The 21,328-nt window shown below is 38.3% G+C and overlaps 1 protein-coding gene across 1 annotated transcript in view; it reads left to right on the top strand.

Moving 5' to 3' along the window:
• Positions 1-1,532: 1,532 nt before the first annotated feature.
• The window catches only part of LOC146449429 (von Willebrand factor A domain-containing protein 8-like), a 35,641-nt gene continuing 15,845 nt past the window's right edge, over positions 1,533-21,328 (top strand). Inside the window, exons 1-22 of the mRNA XM_085101246.1 lie at positions 1,533-1,851; positions 5,493-5,570; positions 7,165-7,220; positions 7,814-7,888; positions 8,957-9,171; positions 9,982-10,045; positions 10,352-10,516; positions 10,857-10,906; positions 12,529-12,637; positions 13,003-13,107; positions 14,520-14,711; positions 15,267-15,353; positions 15,495-15,572; positions 16,625-16,785; positions 17,295-17,408; positions 17,712-17,880; positions 18,195-18,272; positions 19,131-19,246; positions 19,694-19,806; positions 20,231-20,337; positions 20,541-20,612; positions 20,928-21,004. Of these exons, the coding sequence (XP_084957372.1) occupies positions 1,758-1,851; positions 5,493-5,570; positions 7,165-7,220; positions 7,814-7,888; positions 8,957-9,171; positions 9,982-10,045; positions 10,352-10,516; positions 10,857-10,906; positions 12,529-12,637; positions 13,003-13,107; positions 14,520-14,711; positions 15,267-15,353; positions 15,495-15,572; positions 16,625-16,785; positions 17,295-17,408; positions 17,712-17,880; positions 18,195-18,272; positions 19,131-19,246; positions 19,694-19,806; positions 20,231-20,337; positions 20,541-20,612; positions 20,928-21,004 (2,375 nt within the window). The 5' untranslated portion in view covers positions 1,533-1,757. The remainder of the gene's footprint in view (positions 1,852-5,492; positions 5,571-7,164; positions 7,221-7,813; positions 7,889-8,956; positions 9,172-9,981; positions 10,046-10,351; positions 10,517-10,856; positions 10,907-12,528; positions 12,638-13,002; positions 13,108-14,519; positions 14,712-15,266; positions 15,354-15,494; positions 15,573-16,624; positions 16,786-17,294; positions 17,409-17,711; positions 17,881-18,194; positions 18,273-19,130; positions 19,247-19,693; positions 19,807-20,230; positions 20,338-20,540; positions 20,613-20,927; positions 21,005-21,328) is intronic.

Here is a 21,328-nt window from a genome sequence, read left to right as displayed (position 1 = left end):
TAGGTGACAAAGGACTTTTGTCTCCCATTGTAGCATCTGCTTAATGTATAAATTATGCTTTTTTGAAGATGGTTTAAAACAGCTTGACTTGGAACATCTGAATTCTTCTTGATAATATTAATGCTAAATTAACCCTAACAGTAAGCAATAACCTACCAATGCATGAAGGATAACAGAAGTTCCAAGGGGGTTGTAAATCTACCTTTTTCATAGGACAGAATTTGACAGATGTATAAGAAAAGTATTGCATGCAACCTTAAGAATGAAAAATTAAATATTTAAATAAACGTAACATTGGCAGAACTCTGATGTTCTGATTGCTGATATTTGTCTTTGAATTTATCTGCCAAAGTCTTCATTACTAGGGTCTCTCTTCCTCTTTGTCCCACACAATTGGGCAGGAGAAAGAGTGTCTTAGTTAAGATTCTGTAACAGCAATAAAGGAGGAAAGTTTCTAAAGAAACCGTGGTACTGTGCATTGATTGGGGAGTGAAAACACAATGCTTTTGCAACTGAGTTGATAAAGTAAATTGATCATCGTAGAGGTACAACAGCTGATATTTCGGGTGTTTGCACCTTCACCAGTGTATATGGTGTGATAATTAGGGCTAATTAACACCTTAAATGTCACCTTTTGTATCTCTTAATGGCCGCCAATTTACCTTATTAACTCAGTTGATATAAATAAACAGTTGTGAAAGGATTATTGACAGCGATAGGCCTTACTGATGTTGCCCAGTATCTTTGCATGCATGCAATTATGGAATGATGGGAAAATAACTACAAATTTATGGTTATGTGAATGGGAAATTTGAATCAATCACTCAGAATTACTACCCAGATCTGAGTAGAAATTAAGCCATGCGGTTGTTACTCAGAAGTTGCTTTCATCGGGAGACCAGTGCTAAAATTTGGGAGGGACAAAATGTTTCATTTGCATAATATTAAATAAAGATAAACCTAGCAATCGTACGTCAGTGTGTTTTGAAACAATACTTTTTGAATTGACAAACGCAACATTAACTTGCAAGGAGGTAGTCTTCAACAACCAATCTTTTTTCACCATCTTTCACTAGTCTGTGTCGAACACGCATCCAAAGGCGCCATTTTGGTTAAAAGAACGAGTGGAGGTTGGGAAGAGATCTGACCGGGATAAAGTGACGAAAGGGATACCACCCCCCCCCCCCCCCATTTTCTTTTCTCCTATCCACAAATAGGTTGTAAGTCCCGCAAACATCATTATCTGCAAAATTTTCATAAAAATGTTTAGCCACGCGTTCAAAGTGTGGGGAGCCGCGCTAAGAAAATTGCGATGCCAATCACTTCTCATTTTTTTTTCCCGCTTGTAACATTTTTCCTCGCCTTTATTATTGGGAGGCATCGAAATTTTGTTCGGGTCACTCCCCACTTTGTGAACGCCTCGAACAGGCTAACAAATGTTTTGATTGTGCGCTGCCAATGGAAAGAAACAACTGGGAAAGTGACTGGAAAACTGGAATTAGAAGTAAGCCCCAGTCCTCCGGTAGGTAAAATTCCAACATGGCGGACACGCGGTTGAAGTCCGATGTTTGGTTGAAATTATGCTTCTAGAGCAAAATAACTTTGTTAAGTTATCAGAATTTTGAATTCTGGTAATCCAGAAAGGTTCTGAAATGTAGGGAGCACCTAGCTTTTTATATAATTTACAAGTTCAAGAGGCAAGCCAGTGAAATCTTAAATTACATAACCGGCCCGAGTTCATCAAAGATATTGCCTCCATGATTAGGGTTTTAATGTCGAATGGTAAAGCTGCAAAGCGTCTCAATGCATTGGCTAACTCGCTGAGAGTCCCCTTGAGACCACTGTGTTCAGGTAAGAAAATGCAAGTTTTAGTTTTTTGTTTTGATTGAGTAAATAATTCCCTGTTCAGACTAGGTGCCCGTACCTGCCAGGGCACTGTGCCCGGGCACTAAAAAGGACGTTTTTCAGACTCCTTGGTGCCAAGGGAGCAATCGTGTTCTCCTTCGTCAATTAAGCGCCCGCCATTTTGTTTGCTGTATCGTAGGGAAGCATGAGGAAAAAACGTGGGAACTGACAAAATCCTGTTAAGACTGGTGCCCGTGCCCAGGAACAGTGCCGAGTACTACCCTTGGAGGTAGTGCCCGTGCCAGGGCACGGTGCCCAGATTTTTCCTTGGGCACCGACAAAAAGCTATGTTCAGACTAGTGCCCGTGCCTGGGAACCGGGAACCAGCACCTAGTCTGAACGGGGCCTAAGTTAACTGCAGAATACCCTGCTACACTCCCATTACCAAGCCCACTGGTTCAAATGTTGCCCAAAGACGTTCGTCACATGGGACCATGTTGAGTTTCAGACGAATTAAAAGCTTTGTTTTTGCACGGAAAGCCTCGCTCAGACGTGAATTCAGTGTGAGGCTCTCCGTGCTAAAACAAAGCTTTTTATTGTCCTGTGACTCAACATGGCCGCTGAGTGACAAAGTTCTATTGGGTCAGCAGCCAATCAAAATACCCTTAGTTAAGGTATCAAGCATCCTATAGGACCATCTGTGTATGGGCTGCTCTAGTGTTCATTCTTTGAACAAAACCCACCAGCAGGCTACAGCAGATTTAGGTGTTTATTAGAGGGTCCGACCAGCTAGGGTAGGATACTAGCCCATCACAGGATACCCATGTTGAAGTGACTTGGAGTATTACTACTCCCCCCTGGATGGGATGCTAGTCCATTACAGGATACCCAGCATGAAGTGACTAGGAGTATTTCCATCTCCCCCCCTGGATGGGATGCTTGTCCATCACAGGATACCCAGCATGAAGTGACTACGAGTATTACTACTCCCCCCTGGATGGGATGCTAGTCCATCACAGGATACCCAGCATGAAGTGACTACGAGTATTACTATTCCCCCCTGGATGGGATGCTGGTCCATCACAATTTGCCCAGCGTGAATTGACTAGGAGTATTACTACTCTCCCTGGATGGGATGCTAGTCCATCACAGGATACTCAGCATGAAGTGACTAGGAGTATTACTACTCCCCCCTGGATGGGATGCTAGTCCATCACAATTTCCCCAGCGTGAATTGACTAGGAGTATTACTACTCCCCCCTGGATGGGATGCTAGTCCATCACAGGATACCCAGCATGAAGTGACTAGGAGTATTACTACTCCCCCCTGGATGGGTTGCTAGTCCATCACAGTATAGCCAGCTTGAAGTGACTAAGAGTATTACTACCCCTCCTGGATAGGATGCTAGTCCATCACAGTGGTACCCAGCATGAAGTGACTGAGAGTATTACCTCCCCTGGATAGGATGCTAGTCCATCACAGGATACCCAGCATGAAGTGACTGGGAGTATTACTACTCCTTTCTGGATGGATTGCCAGTCCATCACAGTATAGCCAGCATGAACTGACTGGGAGTGTTACTACCCCTCTGTCCCTACCCCAACCTGGATATAATACTAGTCTGAAATCACAGGGTAACCCCCTTAGCAGTAAGTATGTTGCTAGTACCCATTTATACACTAAAAAGAGAATGTTGGCAGAATGTTGGCAGTAAAGTTTATAATTTATCTACGGAAACAATACAATAGTATACAGAGACCAATGTAGCCTTGAACACCACCCATCTCAGAGTTGTCATTAATTTAAGGTGGCTTACTTCAGTTTTCAGTAGATAAAATAAGATATCATTCCATTGCGAAGGAAACAGCAAGGAGGAACTTTTTTTGGTGTTTTCTGTTACTGCAACAGTGAGAAAAGATGATTTTCATCTCAAAACGATTTTGCCAAGCTCAAAAACAACAAAAATAGCAGGCCGATTTCTGGGAGAAGGACTGGAAACTAGATGTTTTGAGCGCTTCCACCTCCAAAACTAGCCGTACGACCCTAGCTCAAAATTTCAGGATTTGAAGGGTAGCCATGAATAAACATTTCTGCTAAAGAAAACAAAAATCCGCAAGACAGAATTTTCACCACAGAGGAAAATGCCGTAATTTAGCCATATTTTAAATTAATAAAAATCTGTCTTACGGATTTCTACAAAAAACTGCCTGAGGTTAATACTTGGTGAGTTTTGCCAGTTCTCAAAATTTGGGCACGGGTTGTATGACTACTTTTTGAGAATTTGGCGCCTAAAAGTCTCTTTTTGCGACCTCCATGAAAGTTGTATCGCGCATGTGCTAATTTCGGGGAAAACCCACACACGCAATAGCAGTGAAATCACCGCGAGCTCTTCAGGGGCCGAGAATGAAAGAAAGGTTGATGTACCTTTTTTCTAGCAAAGACGAGAAGTGAAGCTCGGAGATATTTTTGCCAATGTTTACCGGGACGTAGTCCAGAGATGCGACTAAGTCGCAACAAAACTGCTCGCAGTGCAAATATAAACAATGCAAGTTGCGGTAAACCCGCTCGCGAGACAAATAAACATTGGACCCGTTTGTACGATTTCAGGGAAAACGTGACTAGTTTTACCCGTTATACGCTGTAAAAATTCTTTTGGAACTCACCTGGTTATCTCCAGTGTCTTTGTGACTGGAGGCTCGTTTTCTCTGCTCAGGCACATGTTACTCATACGAGCAGCTGTTTTACGCTTTCTTTGGAGGCGGAGATCGGTTAGCGATGTTGAACTGCCTTCGTCCTTTCCAGTTGCATGAACTACGCTGGTTGAAAACCAGCCATATGCTAAAGCTGTGCCCGCAAATGTTAGCCAAACTAAAGGAGATGGTTGTACTTTCTGGTCGTGCCAACTTTCTTCCAGTTGGCTTCATGTGACGGTGACATTGTGATATAGCGGGTCACGCTAGCACGATAAACTTCGTTCACGGGGCAAAACAATCTTTTTCGAAAGCCTAGACTACATCTGTTAAAGGGAAGCCCAGTTATGACTCTTTGGCCGGGGGAACAATTGTTCACAAGCAATTTACTAAAGAGCAAACCAAACTGAAAAATTTTTTCACAGCCACCATGTTTGTTTTGGGGTTTACCTTGAGAGCTCGCGTGATTTCTACTCGCGCGTGGCTTACGTGACAGTACGCGCGCGCAATATTTATTTTGTCAAAAATACTGTAGTAAGCCACCTTAAGGGCTTTAATCTGTAGCACCTGTTACAGCTGAAAACCTTTGGTGCGCCTTTGGGCGGTCTTAACATTAAAGTTGTAGGTTTGTTTTACTTAAATAATCAACAAGATTGTTACAGGTGTGACACTCAATGCAACATGGGGTTCAAGGTTCTTCTTCTTCTTTTTCTTCTTCTTCTTCATATGGCTCAAAATAATGACAGTGATCTTTGGATCAAAAAGCTGACATGTTAACCACTGCACCACTGTACAGTGCCCCCACTTAGATCATTGCGGGGTAGGGTATTATGTAATTTATTATTTGTTTGAAGCAAAGGGAAAAATAGGAAAAATAGTTATCTTATAAATGATTATCTGAGGATAATGCTCCCATACATTGATTAAATTAACAATGGTGTGGTTATTTAAAACAGATCACAGTGTTAGTATTGGAGATGTGAGTATTAAACTGAAAAAACCCTCCTCTCCAGAACTGGTTCCAGTAAAGTATGGTGAGTAATTTTATTGATCTAGGTGATGTTGCATTTGGGTCCTATACCAAAAGTATTAATCAGATGTTTGCAGGCTAAACGTGATACATGGTCTTGGAATCTTTGCTTCAAATGCCTTAAATTCTCTACCGTTCTTTTCATGTAAACACACATACCCTTTATTGTTCCACAATCATCTAAACTCAGAGCCCAGTATTAGCCCCTTCTTATGATCCTAGTGTATTTCATTCTTGTAGTTTTGCTTTTAAACAGGGCATGAAATTAACTTTTTTCTTAAGCAGACATGTGGTCCTAAATATTCCAAAGTGGTCGCCAAGTCCAAAAAGTTAGTAGCCATTTTTTTCTGAAACGAAAATATTGAAAATAGTGAAAATGCGTTATCATGGATGATAATATCAAATCATAGGCTTTCCTAGCGTAAGGAATGCCTGGACGGTTTTCGGCGTGGGTTTGAAGAGCGCTCGGCGTAGTGGCATACGATCGAAGTCGTTGGCTTACAGCTGGCGTATACATGTATCTTGTGGCGAAAACTATAGGAATATTGGTATCTAACCATAGCATGATAGCAAAAGGTGCCCTAACACATTTAGGTTTTGAAAAGAGTTTTAAATGTCATAGATTTTTTCTGCTTAGGTATTATTTCGAAGATCCTTCTATTCCTGTGAAATCGTATAGTTGATATTTGTGACCGCTTGTTCGCTTGTCAAATGTCAAGTTGGTGGCTTGGCATGGAATTAAGACATCCTTGGCATACCTTCGGCGTGATGTTGACACGGAATGTACCCTGGTCGCCAGCACGGAAAACTTAGGCGCATTGGCGTCTGTATCAGGCGCAATTTCGTGCCCTGCTTCATGTAAACACACAACCTTTTTTTGTTCCACAATCGCTTAAACTCAGAGACCAGTATTAGCCCCTTCTTATGATCCTAGTGTATTTCATTCTTGTAGTTTTGCTTTAAATTTCACCAGTTTGATGATTTATGAAATCATCAGTATGGTTGGTCAATGGGCTGCCTCATTGGAATGCACCAGATAACATGGAACAATGTGTCTAGTCTAATGAAATAATATGATAGCAAAAACTCAACAAATCACAGAGCTTTAGATTGAAAATCTGTTAAAGAACATGCCTGATCCCTACCCAAGTTTTTTGTGCTAAGAACTTTACTCTTTGAAGACATGAATGCCCTGGTACTAAGTGAAGATTGACATTAGAAGGTATGCAGAGCTGCTGATAAGAAATTGTAAAGGAGACATAATTGGCTTATGGGGAACAGTAAAGTACATAATTTGAAGCTATGAGACAGTATTATTGGGGATTTGGTATTGATATTAATAATGCTTTTTTGTGTAAGAAACTTTAATCTTAAGCTTTGAGTAAGCAGAAGGATCAATGGTGTTATTAAATCATGGCTGTTATCAATGATATCAATAACTAAGCATTGAAAATATAGTATTTTTTCATTATTTGTATTCTGGGTAGAATGTGTTACATGGAGAGCTCAATTCGTTTGATTGAAGAGCATTGTATAATCCTTCACAAAAGTTTAGGCTTCAGGAGTTTTCATCATTTATTATTTATTTTCTTCATTAGTAAATGGAGAACTCCCTCAGTTTGTACTAAAGAATCTGCGATGGATCATGCAAAAGGTATTTAATTTTTAGTTAACTTAATATCTTAATCAAGAGAGTTTTGCTAAGGCAAAGACATGAATTTATTAAAGATAAACATATAAAAGCTCAAAATTTCGATGTCATCATGACGCCATTATCAACTTTCAATAGGTCTTGCAATAATTGCAATCTTTTAATCTTGCAATAATTATCTTTGTCTTGATAATGAGGTCATGAGGACATTAATAGTCACGGTTTTATAAGTTTATCTTTATTATTCACAAAACTTATTATCAACTAAAAATTGGATATGACTGCTTTTCATTAAGTTAAACATATTTCTTCCTTTGCTACCGGCACCTCAATAATTAATAAGTTGGCAATTTGCAGATAGCAACAATTTTATTTAAACATTAAGAAAAAGAACGTTAATTGAAGTTGGTTTGTGTACATTATTTCCTCTCTTTGTATACAATAGCAGAAAAAGTAATGTGCCTTTTAGTTTTATTGCTTGAAATAATAATTATTATCTACTAGCAGCTGTCAATTTTTTCAGTACATCAAAAATGCTGAATTTGTTGCCCCTATATATAATAATGAGTTGAAAAAATCTTGCTTGCTCTCTATAGGACAAGCTTGGTCAGGATGTATTTCTCATTGGAGCTCCAGGTCCTTCCAGGAGACTACTGGCCATGCAGTACTTGGTTTGTTTATCTACATCTTTTATTGAAGTATTTAGTAAATGTGTTTCTCCAACTCATTAATAATTCATGAAGAGAAAACAAAGGAAATCACTACCGTGAAGGAGGTTTGGAAATGTGATCTTAATTATTCAAAAATGTTGTGAACTTTTGCTTCGAATTTCTCCAAGAATTATCAATAGTTTGAGAAGCTATATCAAACACTCGAAATAGTGTTTCCTCCTATTTCCAAACACCTCGAAGTTGGTTAAAAAAACTCAGCTGCGCCTCATTTTTCCAACCTACTTCTCGGTGATTGGAAATTGGAGGAAACACTCTTCCTCGTGTTTCATCTATTACTTCTGACCTTGTAATTTAAATTGTTTCTATCTAAATCTGGCATCCTAGTTCTTTCACTCTATTGGTTATTTTAGGAAGCCTGTACATTTCATTTATTAATAAGTGTTATAATTTTTATGTCAATGTATTTGTTTTAAGCAAAGGTAATTTACAATAAGGTACTGTAAGTTGTTGTTTTAGATGCTGCTGAGTTATTTTTAGGGGTACACCTATAGCCAGGAAATATTAGTCTTGTCACACCTCCTGAACCAACACCTTTTCTTATAATGAAGTGTCTTGCACGAGATTCTATGGTTGTAATCACATTCTTTCTGATTCTTGCATATGCAGACCAGTGCAAAGACAAGGTCTAGGAATTTTACCTTCAGAAAATATTCATCAAATTGTTAGAAGATCTGAAACTATTTTGAGAACTTATTTAAAATTCAAGGTCTTTGACTTTGGAAATTCAGAACTATTCAATCTAAACACTTTTGAGTTTTCGTCAGCAGTGTGTTAATGGTTTTCAGTATTTGGCAGTCCCCTTCATAATTCTGTAAGTGATCTGTATAAATCTTCATTTCTTGCTTTGTAAGACAAGTATTCTATTTAAGCAGTCTTTACTGCAATATTGATACCACTTAGGAAACCAGTTAAAGTATGTCTACTCCATTTAATTCATGATCAATTTGTCTTTAATTTTGTTGATGGAATACCAAAGAACACAATTAATCAATATCATTCGATTTGCAGGAACTGACCAAGCGTGAGGTTGAATACATTGCATTATCACGTGATACAACTGAGTCAGACTTGAAGCAAAGAAGAGAAATCTCCTCAGGCACTGCATATTATGTTGACCAGTGTGCTGTGCGTGCAGCAACTAAAGGGCGAGTGCTGTTGCTTGAGGGCATTGAGAAAGCTGAACGAAATGTTCTTCCAGTATTGAATAACCTCCTTGAAAACAGGTTAGAGCAGGCCCATGATTACAAGTATTATAGGGAATATTAACTATCTCCCAAGGGACCTGCAAATCCGGTAGCTTAATATATTAATTTCCAAATTTTGAACCATGTCAAGTATTGCTGAATACATTTGAATGGTTAAAGCATGGATTTCTTTTGGCAAACCAACATGTTAGGACCCCAGAACACAACTCAACAAAAATATTCTCCTGACTTTGCCCCATATATTTCTTATGGTTCAAGTTGGGGAAATTTGCTTATCATGACTTAAACATAAAGTATCAATACTGTAAGGGGAAATTTAATACTGGTCACAGCTCAGAGGGTTAACATATAAAATGTAGCCCAGGGGAGGGGGGAGGGGGGTACTCAACAAAGTTTTATATGGGAGGCTCCACCCCGAGGTCTGAACCCTTGCCCTTTTAGATACTATTTTTGACAGAAAAGGTAATCCTTTCACATTCCTACCAGAGAAAGTGACACCCCTTCCACATACCTACAGTAAAACACTGCATCTCTTTGCAGTTGGTTGTTCTATATATTGTGAAAGACCCTTTTAAATACCTAAATGACAATTTTCTCTACCTTTCTCTGTACTTCATCTCATGAAGTTCTATCCTTTTGTTTACCTCCAGCTTGAAAAAGGGACCCTTTTAGGGTGGAGCCTCCCTGTATAGTTCATCATAGGGAGTAACACCCCCCCCCCCTCCTCTACTCTGAGTTGTAGCTGCTATCAGTCTTTTCATAATCTCACCCTACCCTACCCTGGAGTGATTTTATTACTGTTAACCTTGTTAATGTTGCTACTTCCAGGGAGATGCAGTTAGAAGATGGGAGATTTCTGATGGCTGCTGAGAGATTTGATGCTCTTTTAAAAGTATGTGTAGTTTAAGCGGCTGTAATGTCTAATTATAATATTATTAACCACAGTTGAAAAATACCTTTTTTGGCTCTTCTGAAGAGAGCTACTGGATGTACTAGTATGTATGAGCTCAAACTGGGTTGTTGTAACCAGATGTCTAGGAGGTGGTCATCATTAGATGTGTGAGTTAGATGCCTCAACAAGGTTATTGATGACTGGTCAATTGATTGACTTGTGAAGATCTCATGATTCCTTTTTGGTAATACATTGTTACTGTACAGAGAACTTAGATTTTGATTACATTACACAATCTGTTTTCAGGAACATTCAGAAGAAGAATTAAAAGCATGGAAGCTTGTGCGAGTGAGTGAGGACTTTAGAGTCATTGCACTTGGGTTGCCTGTACCTCGTTACCATGGAAACCCTTTAGATCCTCCGCTTAGGTCACGATTCCAAGCAAGAGATATTCATCTGTTACCATTCAAGGTTAGTGTTGGAAATGCACTTTAAAAACGTCTGAGCCAGCCTATAAAGTGAAAGTGCCCTGTATTTACACCATCTGGACTAATATATGGACTGATGCTGACGTCCGAGACTTGGTGATATGTGCGGTATATAAGAATTCATTCATTCATTCATTCATTCATTCATTCATTCATTCATTCATTCATTCATTCATTCATTCATTCATTCATTCATTCATTCATTCATTCATTCATTCATTCATTCATTCATTCATTCATTCATTCATCCATTCATTCATCTGTAACCATTGTGTCAGACTTTGGACATTATGTCACAATAAGTGCTTTATTTTATTTTATAGGACCAGCTTGCTCTTCTTCAATCTGCCTGCCCCCACTTACCACAAGAAAGGTTTGCAAACTTTGTGTAAAATAAACTGTGACTACGACCCTCTCCCACTTCTGTCTTATTTTCAGCAGTTGCTTCAACCTTTTATGTCTCCTATCACCAAAGTTCTGTTTATTGGGCCATTATACATGTACACTCAAATATTCTCCTATCTTATAGTTAATTTTTCCCCAAGATGTACGAGAATCTGGAAACTACTTACTAATAAAAAAAAAGACGTGTAGTTTATAGATAGCTGCATCACTTGTCAGCTTTAAAGCAGTTACCCTTCCAGTAGTCAAACAGCTGGTAAATAAAATAAATCACTTTATTTAAGTGTCAATGTATTTAGCACAGAGCACTAACTGGGGACGCTTTCCAGATCGAATTGGAATTTAGAAATATAGGGTCAGTTATTAAGGTAATTCCACTGAAAAAGAAGGAGTATTTGAAATTGTCTAAGACTTGGTCCAGTTCATGACTATGTTATGAGCATTACAAAAATGCAATAAAAAATGGGGGTCACCGTGCTCGTTTAGAAGAAAAGGAACATTTATTTTCCTGCTGAGCTTAACCTCAAGGAAATCCTGTAATGTTCTGCGTGCACACGCTCGTGTGCGCGCTAAATGACGCGAAAAATTATGCGCAGCAAGGATGTACAAATTATGCAATTCAATGGAATCACCTTAAAAGACAGTTTAGACGGTGTTTAACAAAACCATGTTCTAAACCCAGGGCTGTCACTAAGATTTCAAGTTGCTCGATAAATACATCAAGTAGGCGGGGAATCAAACAGCTAGGAATTTCTTTTGGTTCTATTTTTCTTCTATTTTCCTATGAAAATAGCCAGGGGCCACGTTCTTAGTAACCGGGGGAAATCCCCGGCCCCTGCCTCCTAATGACAGCCCTGTAAACCATTTTTCAATTTTGCCAACAGTCATGTCCTAACATTGTCTGTTGCTGACAGTAACAAGAAGGCTTGTATCCCAGACTAGAAAACTATTTATCTACTTAAAATCAACCACTTATTTCGAGGCCCACTTATTGTCTTAAGCCACGGCCTAAGTTAGACTCTGTTTAAATAACTGGCCCATTGGTTTTGAGGAGAGGGGAAAAAAAGAGAAAACCTCTCAGAGCAAGGACTAGAACCACAACAAACTCAACCCACATATGACACTGAGTCGGGCAATCGAACCCGGGACACATTGGTGGGAGGTGAGTGCTGTCACAACTGCAGCATCGCTGCTCCCCAGCTAATCTTTGTAGACTGTAAACTGACCACTCCCTCTCCTGTCACTAGCCCAACCCATAATGGGGGGTATTATTAATTATGGTACTAATTAAGATTATTTGTTTAAACATCAAGGCAACTCATATCTGGTGACCATTTCCTTAATTCTCATGTCCTGAATACTTGATGAAGTAGTCAGATATTGTAAGGGTAGTGGCACTTAAAGAGATACATGTTGTAGGTTAAAATGAATCCCAGGCTAAAATGAGTTCAATCTAGGCTGATTTGTATTTTCCTTTGTTTCAGATGTAAATTACCCAACCTTAACAAAGGAAAATACAAATCAACGTTGTTGAAATCATTTTAACCTGAAACATACACATTATCTAATTTTTCTCTCTTTTTTTTTTTCTAGATTAGCACAGCTAGCTTCATTTGCACACACTCTACAATCAACAGAGCTGGCCTCTGTTGGACTTCCTGACTTTCCAATTCATAATCTTGCAAATATTGTAAGAATCATGGTAAGTATCATCTATCATCCATAGTTCCAAAGTCTTCATAAACCAAGTAGCTCATGTTTGTGGGAACTTAACCCAGTTTCTCTATAATTAAGAATGAAGTCTCTTGGAGTATTAGTGCTGTTAATTTAGACTTTCACTACAGTTATCTCTAACATGGGCTATTTCAAATTTCTCACTATCTTGAACTCCTGCTTTCTTAAACAATGTTTTTCTTCTCTTGAGTAGTCAAGTTAGTGGGAGTATACTGTACTTCCCTCCCCCTCCCCCTCATGGATGGATTGTTGGTCCATCACAGGGTTACCCCCTGTGTTTTTGTCACTTTTTCATATAGCAGTATGTCAGACTGGTTTTTATTTTATTTTCAGGACATAAATCCAAAGCATTCTTTAGAAGAACTTGTCCACCGACTGTATCCATATGACCTCATACTTGGTGATGAAGGCCAAAAGGTTGTACAGGATGCACTCAAGGTGAAAATAAGATCATTTCATTTATTCTTGTTACCTACATGTTCGATCAAGTACTGATATTGTGTGGAGAAATTAGGTCCTGGTTACTGTTTTTTTTGGCTAAAAAGGAGCAAGTGTATGATAATAATTATTGAATTAACTTTTATTATGTCTGGGGCACCCAATCATTCATTTTGGTGAAGGCCTAAATCATCTCAGAAATTCAGTTTTAACTGTAAAGAAAATCGTAAATTTTCTTTGGCAAGATGTAAGTGCAAAATTTCGGGATACTGGTAAACTAATTCCTTTTCTTTTCCTAAAAGGAAATAAATCCTAAAAATGTGAAATAAGGTCAGTTAGCATTATTTTTCTTATTTAGAAAAAACAGCTGGTAAATTTGTGGAATAAGGTGCTGTTTCCTAAAACTTCCTGCAACTTAGATTTGCAGCTGAAGCATTTGAACAGATAAAATTGTATTAGCTTCAACAGACTTACATTCCTTTAAATATATTAAAACAATTTGGGCCCAGTTGTTCAAAAGCCGATTATGTTAATCCCGGTTAAAAATTAACCGAGGCTTTCATCTCGCTCTTAAGATGCTTTTAAAAGCTAAATAATTATTATAAGCTAGTGGTAAAGACAAGTCTAAGTGGAAACTAAGAAACAAAAATCTTTTTAAAGAGTCTTCATTCATTAGTAGTTAAACTTGAATCAAAGTAAACGTTAACCGAGGATTAACTTACCGTATTTACTCGAATAAGCGCCGCGGCGCTTATTTAATTTTTCCTGTCTCTTGTGCGGCGCTTATTCGAGGGCGGCGCTTATTTGAGGGCGGCGCTTATTAAAAGGCTCATACCACAAAGCCAAAACATTTTGATTGTACAAGCAAACGCTGACAATCTCCTTACTGCAACAGTTACAGGGAAGAGAAAGAGGGAGGTTGGGCTTGTCGTACCGGCGAAGTTTACAGCCTTCACGCAAGAACTGAAGAACGCGAACATTTTGAGGAGAGAACTGAATGAAAGAGCATATTGAGATATACTCACTTCGAACTGAAAAACATCACTATTGATGAAAATAAATTCTCATTCCTGGCTTACAACCACATTGCAGCGATTACTGTGTATTTTCATCATCTTATGGAAATACTCAAATAAGCGCCGCACCGGAGCTGCGGCGCTTATTCGAGGGCGGCGCTTATTAACCATTCCGTTCCATGTGCGGCGCTTAATCGAGGGCGGCGCTTATTCGGAGGCGGCGCTTATTCGGGTTAATACGGTAATCGGTCTTTGAACAACTGTGCCCAGAATACAGGAGACGACATTTTAAGTTTTTTGCTGTACCGGTAATGTTCTTGTTGCTCTGACCTGTTATGTGAATAAATAAACGAACGAAGGTAGCAAATGTATAACTTTTTTATTTTCTTCTTGCAGACATTTAATCTTAATGACAGAGGAAAGAATTCTTTGTTGGCATCAGTCAGTAAAATAAATAAATTTAATTCAGAATCTTTGGCACCAATGGCATCGGTGGAAATTGGGACAAAGAAATGGAATGCTGTGTTTGAAACTCCTGCTGGCAGTGAAGCAACTCATGTAAAGAAAAGCAAAACAAATGAACCACAGGTATCTGTGCTGTGTAACATTCAGCCATTTACACTGGCCAGTCAAAGCTTTAGGCAGTGTTGGATTGAGCCTATTCCAGAATAGGAAAACATACCATGATGAGAAGACACCTCTCAGAAGAGGTTTTTGGAGTTACTGAAATACAAAATAGCTCTAAAATTATTGTGTATTAGTGAAAGTTTGTGGAAATGTCCTTTCAAATTTACTAAAAGGGAGAAATCTAACAGCTATTCTGCTTATTGTTATCCTGGAATACGGTCAATTGAATGCAAGAGGGATGGGAACTGTATTTGCTTTTCCAAGAGTGTGAGAAGCAGGAGAAGCATTGTAAGATGGTTTGCAGGAGCAAAAGGGTGAAGAGTTTAGGAGTTGCTACTAAAGGGTATGGAACTGAAAGAACCAGGCATAGGAAGCAGAAAACTCTGATCCTACCTCCTCCCCTCTCCCATCCATGCACACACAATGTGTGCACATGCAGGTGCCCACATTTATTCAAGTCGCCATGACACTTATCATTGCATAATTTAATTGTTTATTTTTTTTGTTTTCTGGCAGTTTGTTATGACCAAATCTCATTCCAAGGTGTTAGCAAACATGCTGGAGTCTCATGCAGTTCATGATTTCTGCCTTGTGGGACCAAAGGTCAGAACAATATACACCTTGTGTTTTCATCTGTGTTATTTTAAGATTGAAGTTAAGAATTTCATTAAAGAAATCACATAATATACCAACCCCAATATTGAAGAATTGATTTCATACTGTCACTTTTACTTGCCTTTTTAGGGTTGTGGAAAAAGTGTACTGGTTCAGCAGTTTGCTGATTTTCTTGGTTACAATATTGAGCCTGTTGTTCTTTATCAGGTAACTTGGCATACATTATTTTTACAACGGTTACTAATAACATGCAACATACCACCTTCAAAGGAGCCAGATAAAGTTGCATTTTGGTGAATGTCATTAAAAAATCCCTTGAAATTATTTTGAGAAATTATTATGGGAAATGATGGTCAATCAGGGATTTTATCAGCGATTCCCATGCTGAACACACGTCATCTACATCGGTGAAAGAATTAATGAGGCTCAATGGAGCTTGCTTCAAATCAGCTAAGAAATCATTTATTTTTTTGTCGTTCCAAGGGCGCGTTGTTATGGTCTGATGTTTGTTCGGGTGAGTTGCTAAGCCGTGCATAATTCCATAGATGGGATAATGGTCGCTAAAGGTTATGTTAATTACACCTGCCTTCTTAAACAAACTGGGTGTTGAAGTTATTAACACATCAATGAGGGTGCTTGTTGTGGAAGTCACACGAGTTGGTTCATTTGTCAATTGTTCAAGTTCATATTTGTAAAAGAGATGCTAATTAGTTTATTTTGTTATATTTCTCTAACTATTTTCTACCACTGTTTTTCATGTAAATATTTTTATATATTTCTTATGTGCTGGTCACCGATTAATACCAGTCTATCAACCTTTGTTGTTTGACTGACCAGTCTTTTATCAGGATAAATAAAGTTGTTATTATTATTATTATTATTATTATTATTATTATTATTATCAATTCTGACAAATTTCAAGGCAACAGAGCCAAAAAATTGACAATATTACCCCTAGCAGAAGGAGAAACTTTATCAAATTTCATTTCAAAGCTAGTCTAACTAAAAGAAAGGGGACAGTTTAGAGGATATCATATTTTTGAGTTTAAAATTTTAATAATTCACTGCACGCAATAATTTGCAAAATCAGCGATGCATGTGAGTCAGCAAAGTTTCACGTGCAGCAAAATTTTTAATTTTTAATTCCTACCAAAATACTTTTCTTTTAGCTTTAACTGGCTCAGAAATTAAATAAGTCTAGAATTTGCTATTTTCCCAGTAAATTATTTATATTACTAACTTTTGAAATAACAAAACAGGACATGACAGCCAGGGATCTGCTGCAACAGCGTATAACATTAACCAATGGTGACACGAGCTGGAGATACTCGCCACTGGTGATGGCCGCACTGGAAGGAAGCATTGCAGAGTTGGATGGAATTCACAGAGTGAACCCTGGAACACTTGCTGTGCTACAAAGGTAACTGGAATCTATGGGGAGTAACATATTTACAGTGTAGATAGGGTTGGGCTGAAGGTAAACGTTTGTTATGTAAAATGAGTATTGGCAACATTTACATTTACTTAAGGTAGCAGGCACCAGTTTCCAGTTCTTCCAGCATTTGTACTTTCAATGATGGATCAATGCTACCACTCTTTATCAACTGATACCACAAGAATGGTGAAAAAGTTATGGTTATTTTCACAACATAATAGGTTACCATAGCACAGCATAACTTGTTAAAAACACCCCTAATCTTAGCTTTAAGTGGTTATAACTAGAAAACAAGTTTGGTGACCCCAATCTTTCGTCAATGGAACTGTGACCAGTATGAAGATACAATCTTTTGCAAAGTTTAAAAAAATTCATGGGGAGTAGTTAAGAGCAACCTTTAAATTTTCGCCTTTGTGGTGTATCATGAACGCTTAGTTACCATCTGAAAATATAAGTCAGTTGATGTGTTTGACCTCCATTCTCAATTCCTTCAGGCTTATCAGCGAGAGAGAACTTTCTCTGTATGATGGAACAAGGCTGTTGCATCATGAAAGATATCAAGCAATTAAAGAGGAGAACAACTGGACTGATCAAGAGATGAACTCCAGGTAACAAGGAACTTAAGCTTAGTAGTCCATCACTTATATGCTTTTTTTTCTACAAAGTCCTCCAATGATGTTTGTTTCTTGGTAATGCCTGACAGTAAAACAATGTTTTATTTAATGAGGATAATAAATAGGAAAATAAACATTGAGTGTAGGGTATGAAGTTTGTCTTCAAACAGCTAATCGGCTTATATATCACATTTTAGTACAGCAAATGAGTGTCATTAATTGAACACAACAGCAGTGCAATGCATGTCACTTTCTTGGGTGTTGTGGTTTCAATAAACTTTTCATTTTCTTCTTTAGGGGTATTTTGTGCATTCATCCTTCATTCCGTATCATTGGGCTTGCTGAGCCTCCCGTTGTCGCAAGCTCTCAACAGCAATGGCTGAACTCAGAACTGTTGTCCATGTTTCTCTTCCATCATGTGCGCCCTCTCTCCAAGAAGGAAGAAGCTCAAGTAATCTATGATATGGTAAGAAGCATAGAGTTACCAGTGCAAAACTAGAGAGATTTGTTTGGAGAAATAGTAGGAGTTAAAATTGCCCATAATTTGAGACATGAACTTCAATAAGGTTCTAATTTCTGGAGACAGGGTTTTTTTTTCATTTTTATGATGCTCCATTCCAAACACATAATCAATCCTATAATTCCACAACTTCAATTTTTGTAACATCACCCTTAAACAGTAAGTAACAAAGTTTGCTACTTGCTTTTTAGTTAAGTCATTGCAGTTTCACGTAAAATTTATAGCTTTGCTTCAGTTTTTTTTTATAATTTTGAAATTAGGTACCAGGTACACCACGTGGTGTTATGGACAAGCTTCTAGACCTTACAGACAAGTTACGAACATCAAAAGACCCCACAGTAAGTTGAAGTCTCTTGTACTATTAAAATATTTCCATATCCAGACCTTGTCTGCCCTCCTCCCCCTCCTACCAATTTTTCACTATTTTCAAGATCAACACATCAGCATTGAAAGGGGCATATGGGGTTAGCAGCAGTGAACTTTTTTATGTTTTCAACAAGATAGCATTGCATAGAGTAAAGGGTTTAGGAAGAGGGTATCAATCTTTTTGTGGCTGCTTGTTATTTGGTAAAGGCATATCTGGCCAGTGTAAAAATTCTTAAGTACACCCCCAACCCCTCCATCCAAATAATGTTTTAAGGAACCATTTGTTATGTCTTGTCCAGTTTGAAAGAAATATGATATTTTTTAGATCACTAGAACTTGACCCTTTGCCATGAGCACTTTTAGGTACCTAGGGGTCTTGCACCAGTTTTATGTAAAATTAGTTTTAGTGGGAAAGGTAATTCTTAAAGCCACTACCTTTGTATTCTGAAAGTAACAGCTACCTGAAAGCTGTGCCCTTAGGCCCAGTAAGTCCAAAAGTATCAGGGGTCATTACTTTTGGAATTTATTCACCAAGATTGAAGATACTGTGGACCAACCAGATTGCTTAAAATGGCAAGGTGTTGGGGGGGGGGGGGGGGCACCCTTGGAGCACTACAGTTGATGCATTTTATGTCAGTGCCCTCCATCTCAAAACAGCTTTTTCAATTTGGCAAAAGCCTGAGTTCTAGCAAAGACCAAGCCTGTCCATTCTTGGACAGTATCTGCCCACTTCCTCTGTCTTCCTTGTCTCCTCTTGCCCTGAAGATTGATCTTGGCTAGTCCAAAAACTGTTACTAAGTACTTACTCTTATGAATGATTGATTGTGTAGGTAGCATCTATTGCATCATCCCTGTCGACCAGACAGCTACTCCGGATTGCTCGGCGCCTTGCTACTCACCCAGCTGAGGACCTTGAGCATTCCATTCACAAGGCTTGTTTAGCAAGGTATATTTCATATTTGCTGAATATCAAACTTCAGTACAGTCAGTCAAGTTGTGGTGAAGTCATGTTTCAGTCAAAGGCACAGATTTGTAAGACAATGGGCAAGAAAGGTTTGAAAAAAAAGGAGAAAAGTTAGGAATTGGTTAGCATTTAATTCAATGATTCAACACTTCTGTACTTGACTGCCAGCAAGCTGGATTATTTTAAAATGTAGAATTTTTGTTTGGTGATGTTTAGATTCATAGTCTGAAACTCCAACCCCATTCGGATCCCCTCTCCTCTGTATTTTAGTTGAACCTGTCGCAGACAATTTTAAGTAAACCCATTAATAGATTCTAGTTTTATTTCTAGTCAATTTCTGGCAGCATGACATGTCTGTAAGTGGTTTCACCACTTACAGACCTCATAGCAAAGGAAGCTCTGATGAACTTGGCCACTCTGTGTTTACAGGTTTTTGCCAAAATTAGCTGCTTCGTCACTGGAAAAAGTTCTAAGTGATTCTGGAATACACATCACCAAGGAACCCTCAGAACAAGAACCAGCAGATGCTAGTAACTTTGTTTGTAAGTTACTCTGTTTTGATGTGCTAAAAAGCAGATTTCCACATGTTCAATCTAACAGTCATCACAAGATCAGTAATGGTGACCAGTTGAATGGCTTTCGAAATTCATTTCTTCAGTTACTTTCAATATGTACTTTGAATTCCTTTTCAACCTCAATAAACCAGTGTCTTTGTTACAAAATGTGTTCTTTACGTGTATTAAGCAATAAATCTGAGGTAAACATTGCCTTCTCCCCTATGGCTTGGAACATTTTTCCAGCCAACTATTTTCTGGAGAAGGCTAGTATTTGTCTTTAATTTTCATTGTTTCGTTCATAAGACTCAGAGTGTTTCCCCCCTGTGCAAAAGCCAGTTAGTTAAGGTATCAAGAGCAATATTATACCTATGGCATGATGATTTGAACAAGCCAATGCTTCCTGTTGTAGGTGAAATCAAAGATGGCAACCTTCACATTGGCCAAACAACAGTACCTGTTTATAACCTACAAAACAGAACAAAAGTTCCAGATGTGTTATTCTATGAAAATCATCAGGTGAGGACATCGTGCATTCCTTTCCTTTTGAAATCTGGAAATCAACACCTTATCCTGTGCATTATTGTTTTAATTAATTTGATGAGAAAATAATTTGAGGACCTCCACGTTCTTCTAGGTAATAATAATCTTTTATTAGGAAGCTTCCATCACGTAATGTGGTTTTCTATAAAAGTGTCATTGTTTTTCAAATGTCATTTCAGCATCTGAATGTTATGGAGGATATGTTGAAAGACTTCATGCTTGGAGAGCATTTACTACTTGTTGGAAATCAGGTATGAACTAAAAAAACCTTTCAAGTCAAGCATTTTTTTTCATGATATATGTCTAGCTCTTATTGTTACAGCATTAGCCCATGCCGAGTGAATTGATCAAAGTCTTAAATCAGGAGAAAGAATGTACTGCGTTGTTGACTTTTGACCATCAAGAACATGAGTCTACTTAAATTGATTGAAATTTTGTATTAAGCATAGAGATACATGTAAAAAGAGCTGGTTTTCACCACCATAAAGACATTTGGACTTTGTTGTGTTCTAATCACAAGCCTTAACACCAGCTAAACCTGTCATTTGTTCATGTTGTTTGTTTAGGGTGTTGGTAAAAACAAGATTGCAGACAGATTTTTACATCTGCTAAACCGTCCAAGGGAATACATTCAACTTCACAGGTATGTTACTTCAAAAGTAATGCTTTAAAATAAAATTGATAATAATTTCCTGCTTTTTGTTGGATTTATTCCCCTTGAACTTTATCATTCAGATTGGGGTGTGGGGGCAGGGGATAATACTCCTAGTCACTTAATGCTGGGTATCCTGTGATGGATTAGCATCCCATCCAAGGGGGGGGGGGAGGGGTAGTAATACTTCTAGTCACTTCATGCTGGGTATCCTGTGATGGACTAGCATCCCATTCAGGAAGGAGTAGTAATACTCCTAGTCACTTTATGCTGGGTATCCTGTGATGGATTAGCATCCTATCTGGGAAGTAGTTG

This window comes from Pavona decussata, unplaced genomic scaffold (assembly GCF_977016875.1).
Source record: "Pavona decussata unplaced genomic scaffold, jaPavDecu1.1 SCAFFOLD_602, whole genome shotgun sequence".
In the NCBI taxonomy this organism is placed as follows: Eukaryota; Metazoa; Cnidaria; class Anthozoa; order Scleractinia; family Agariciidae; genus Pavona; species Pavona decussata.
Note: the sequence above shows the minus strand (reverse complement) of the source record. Positions and strands in the feature narration are given on the sequence as shown.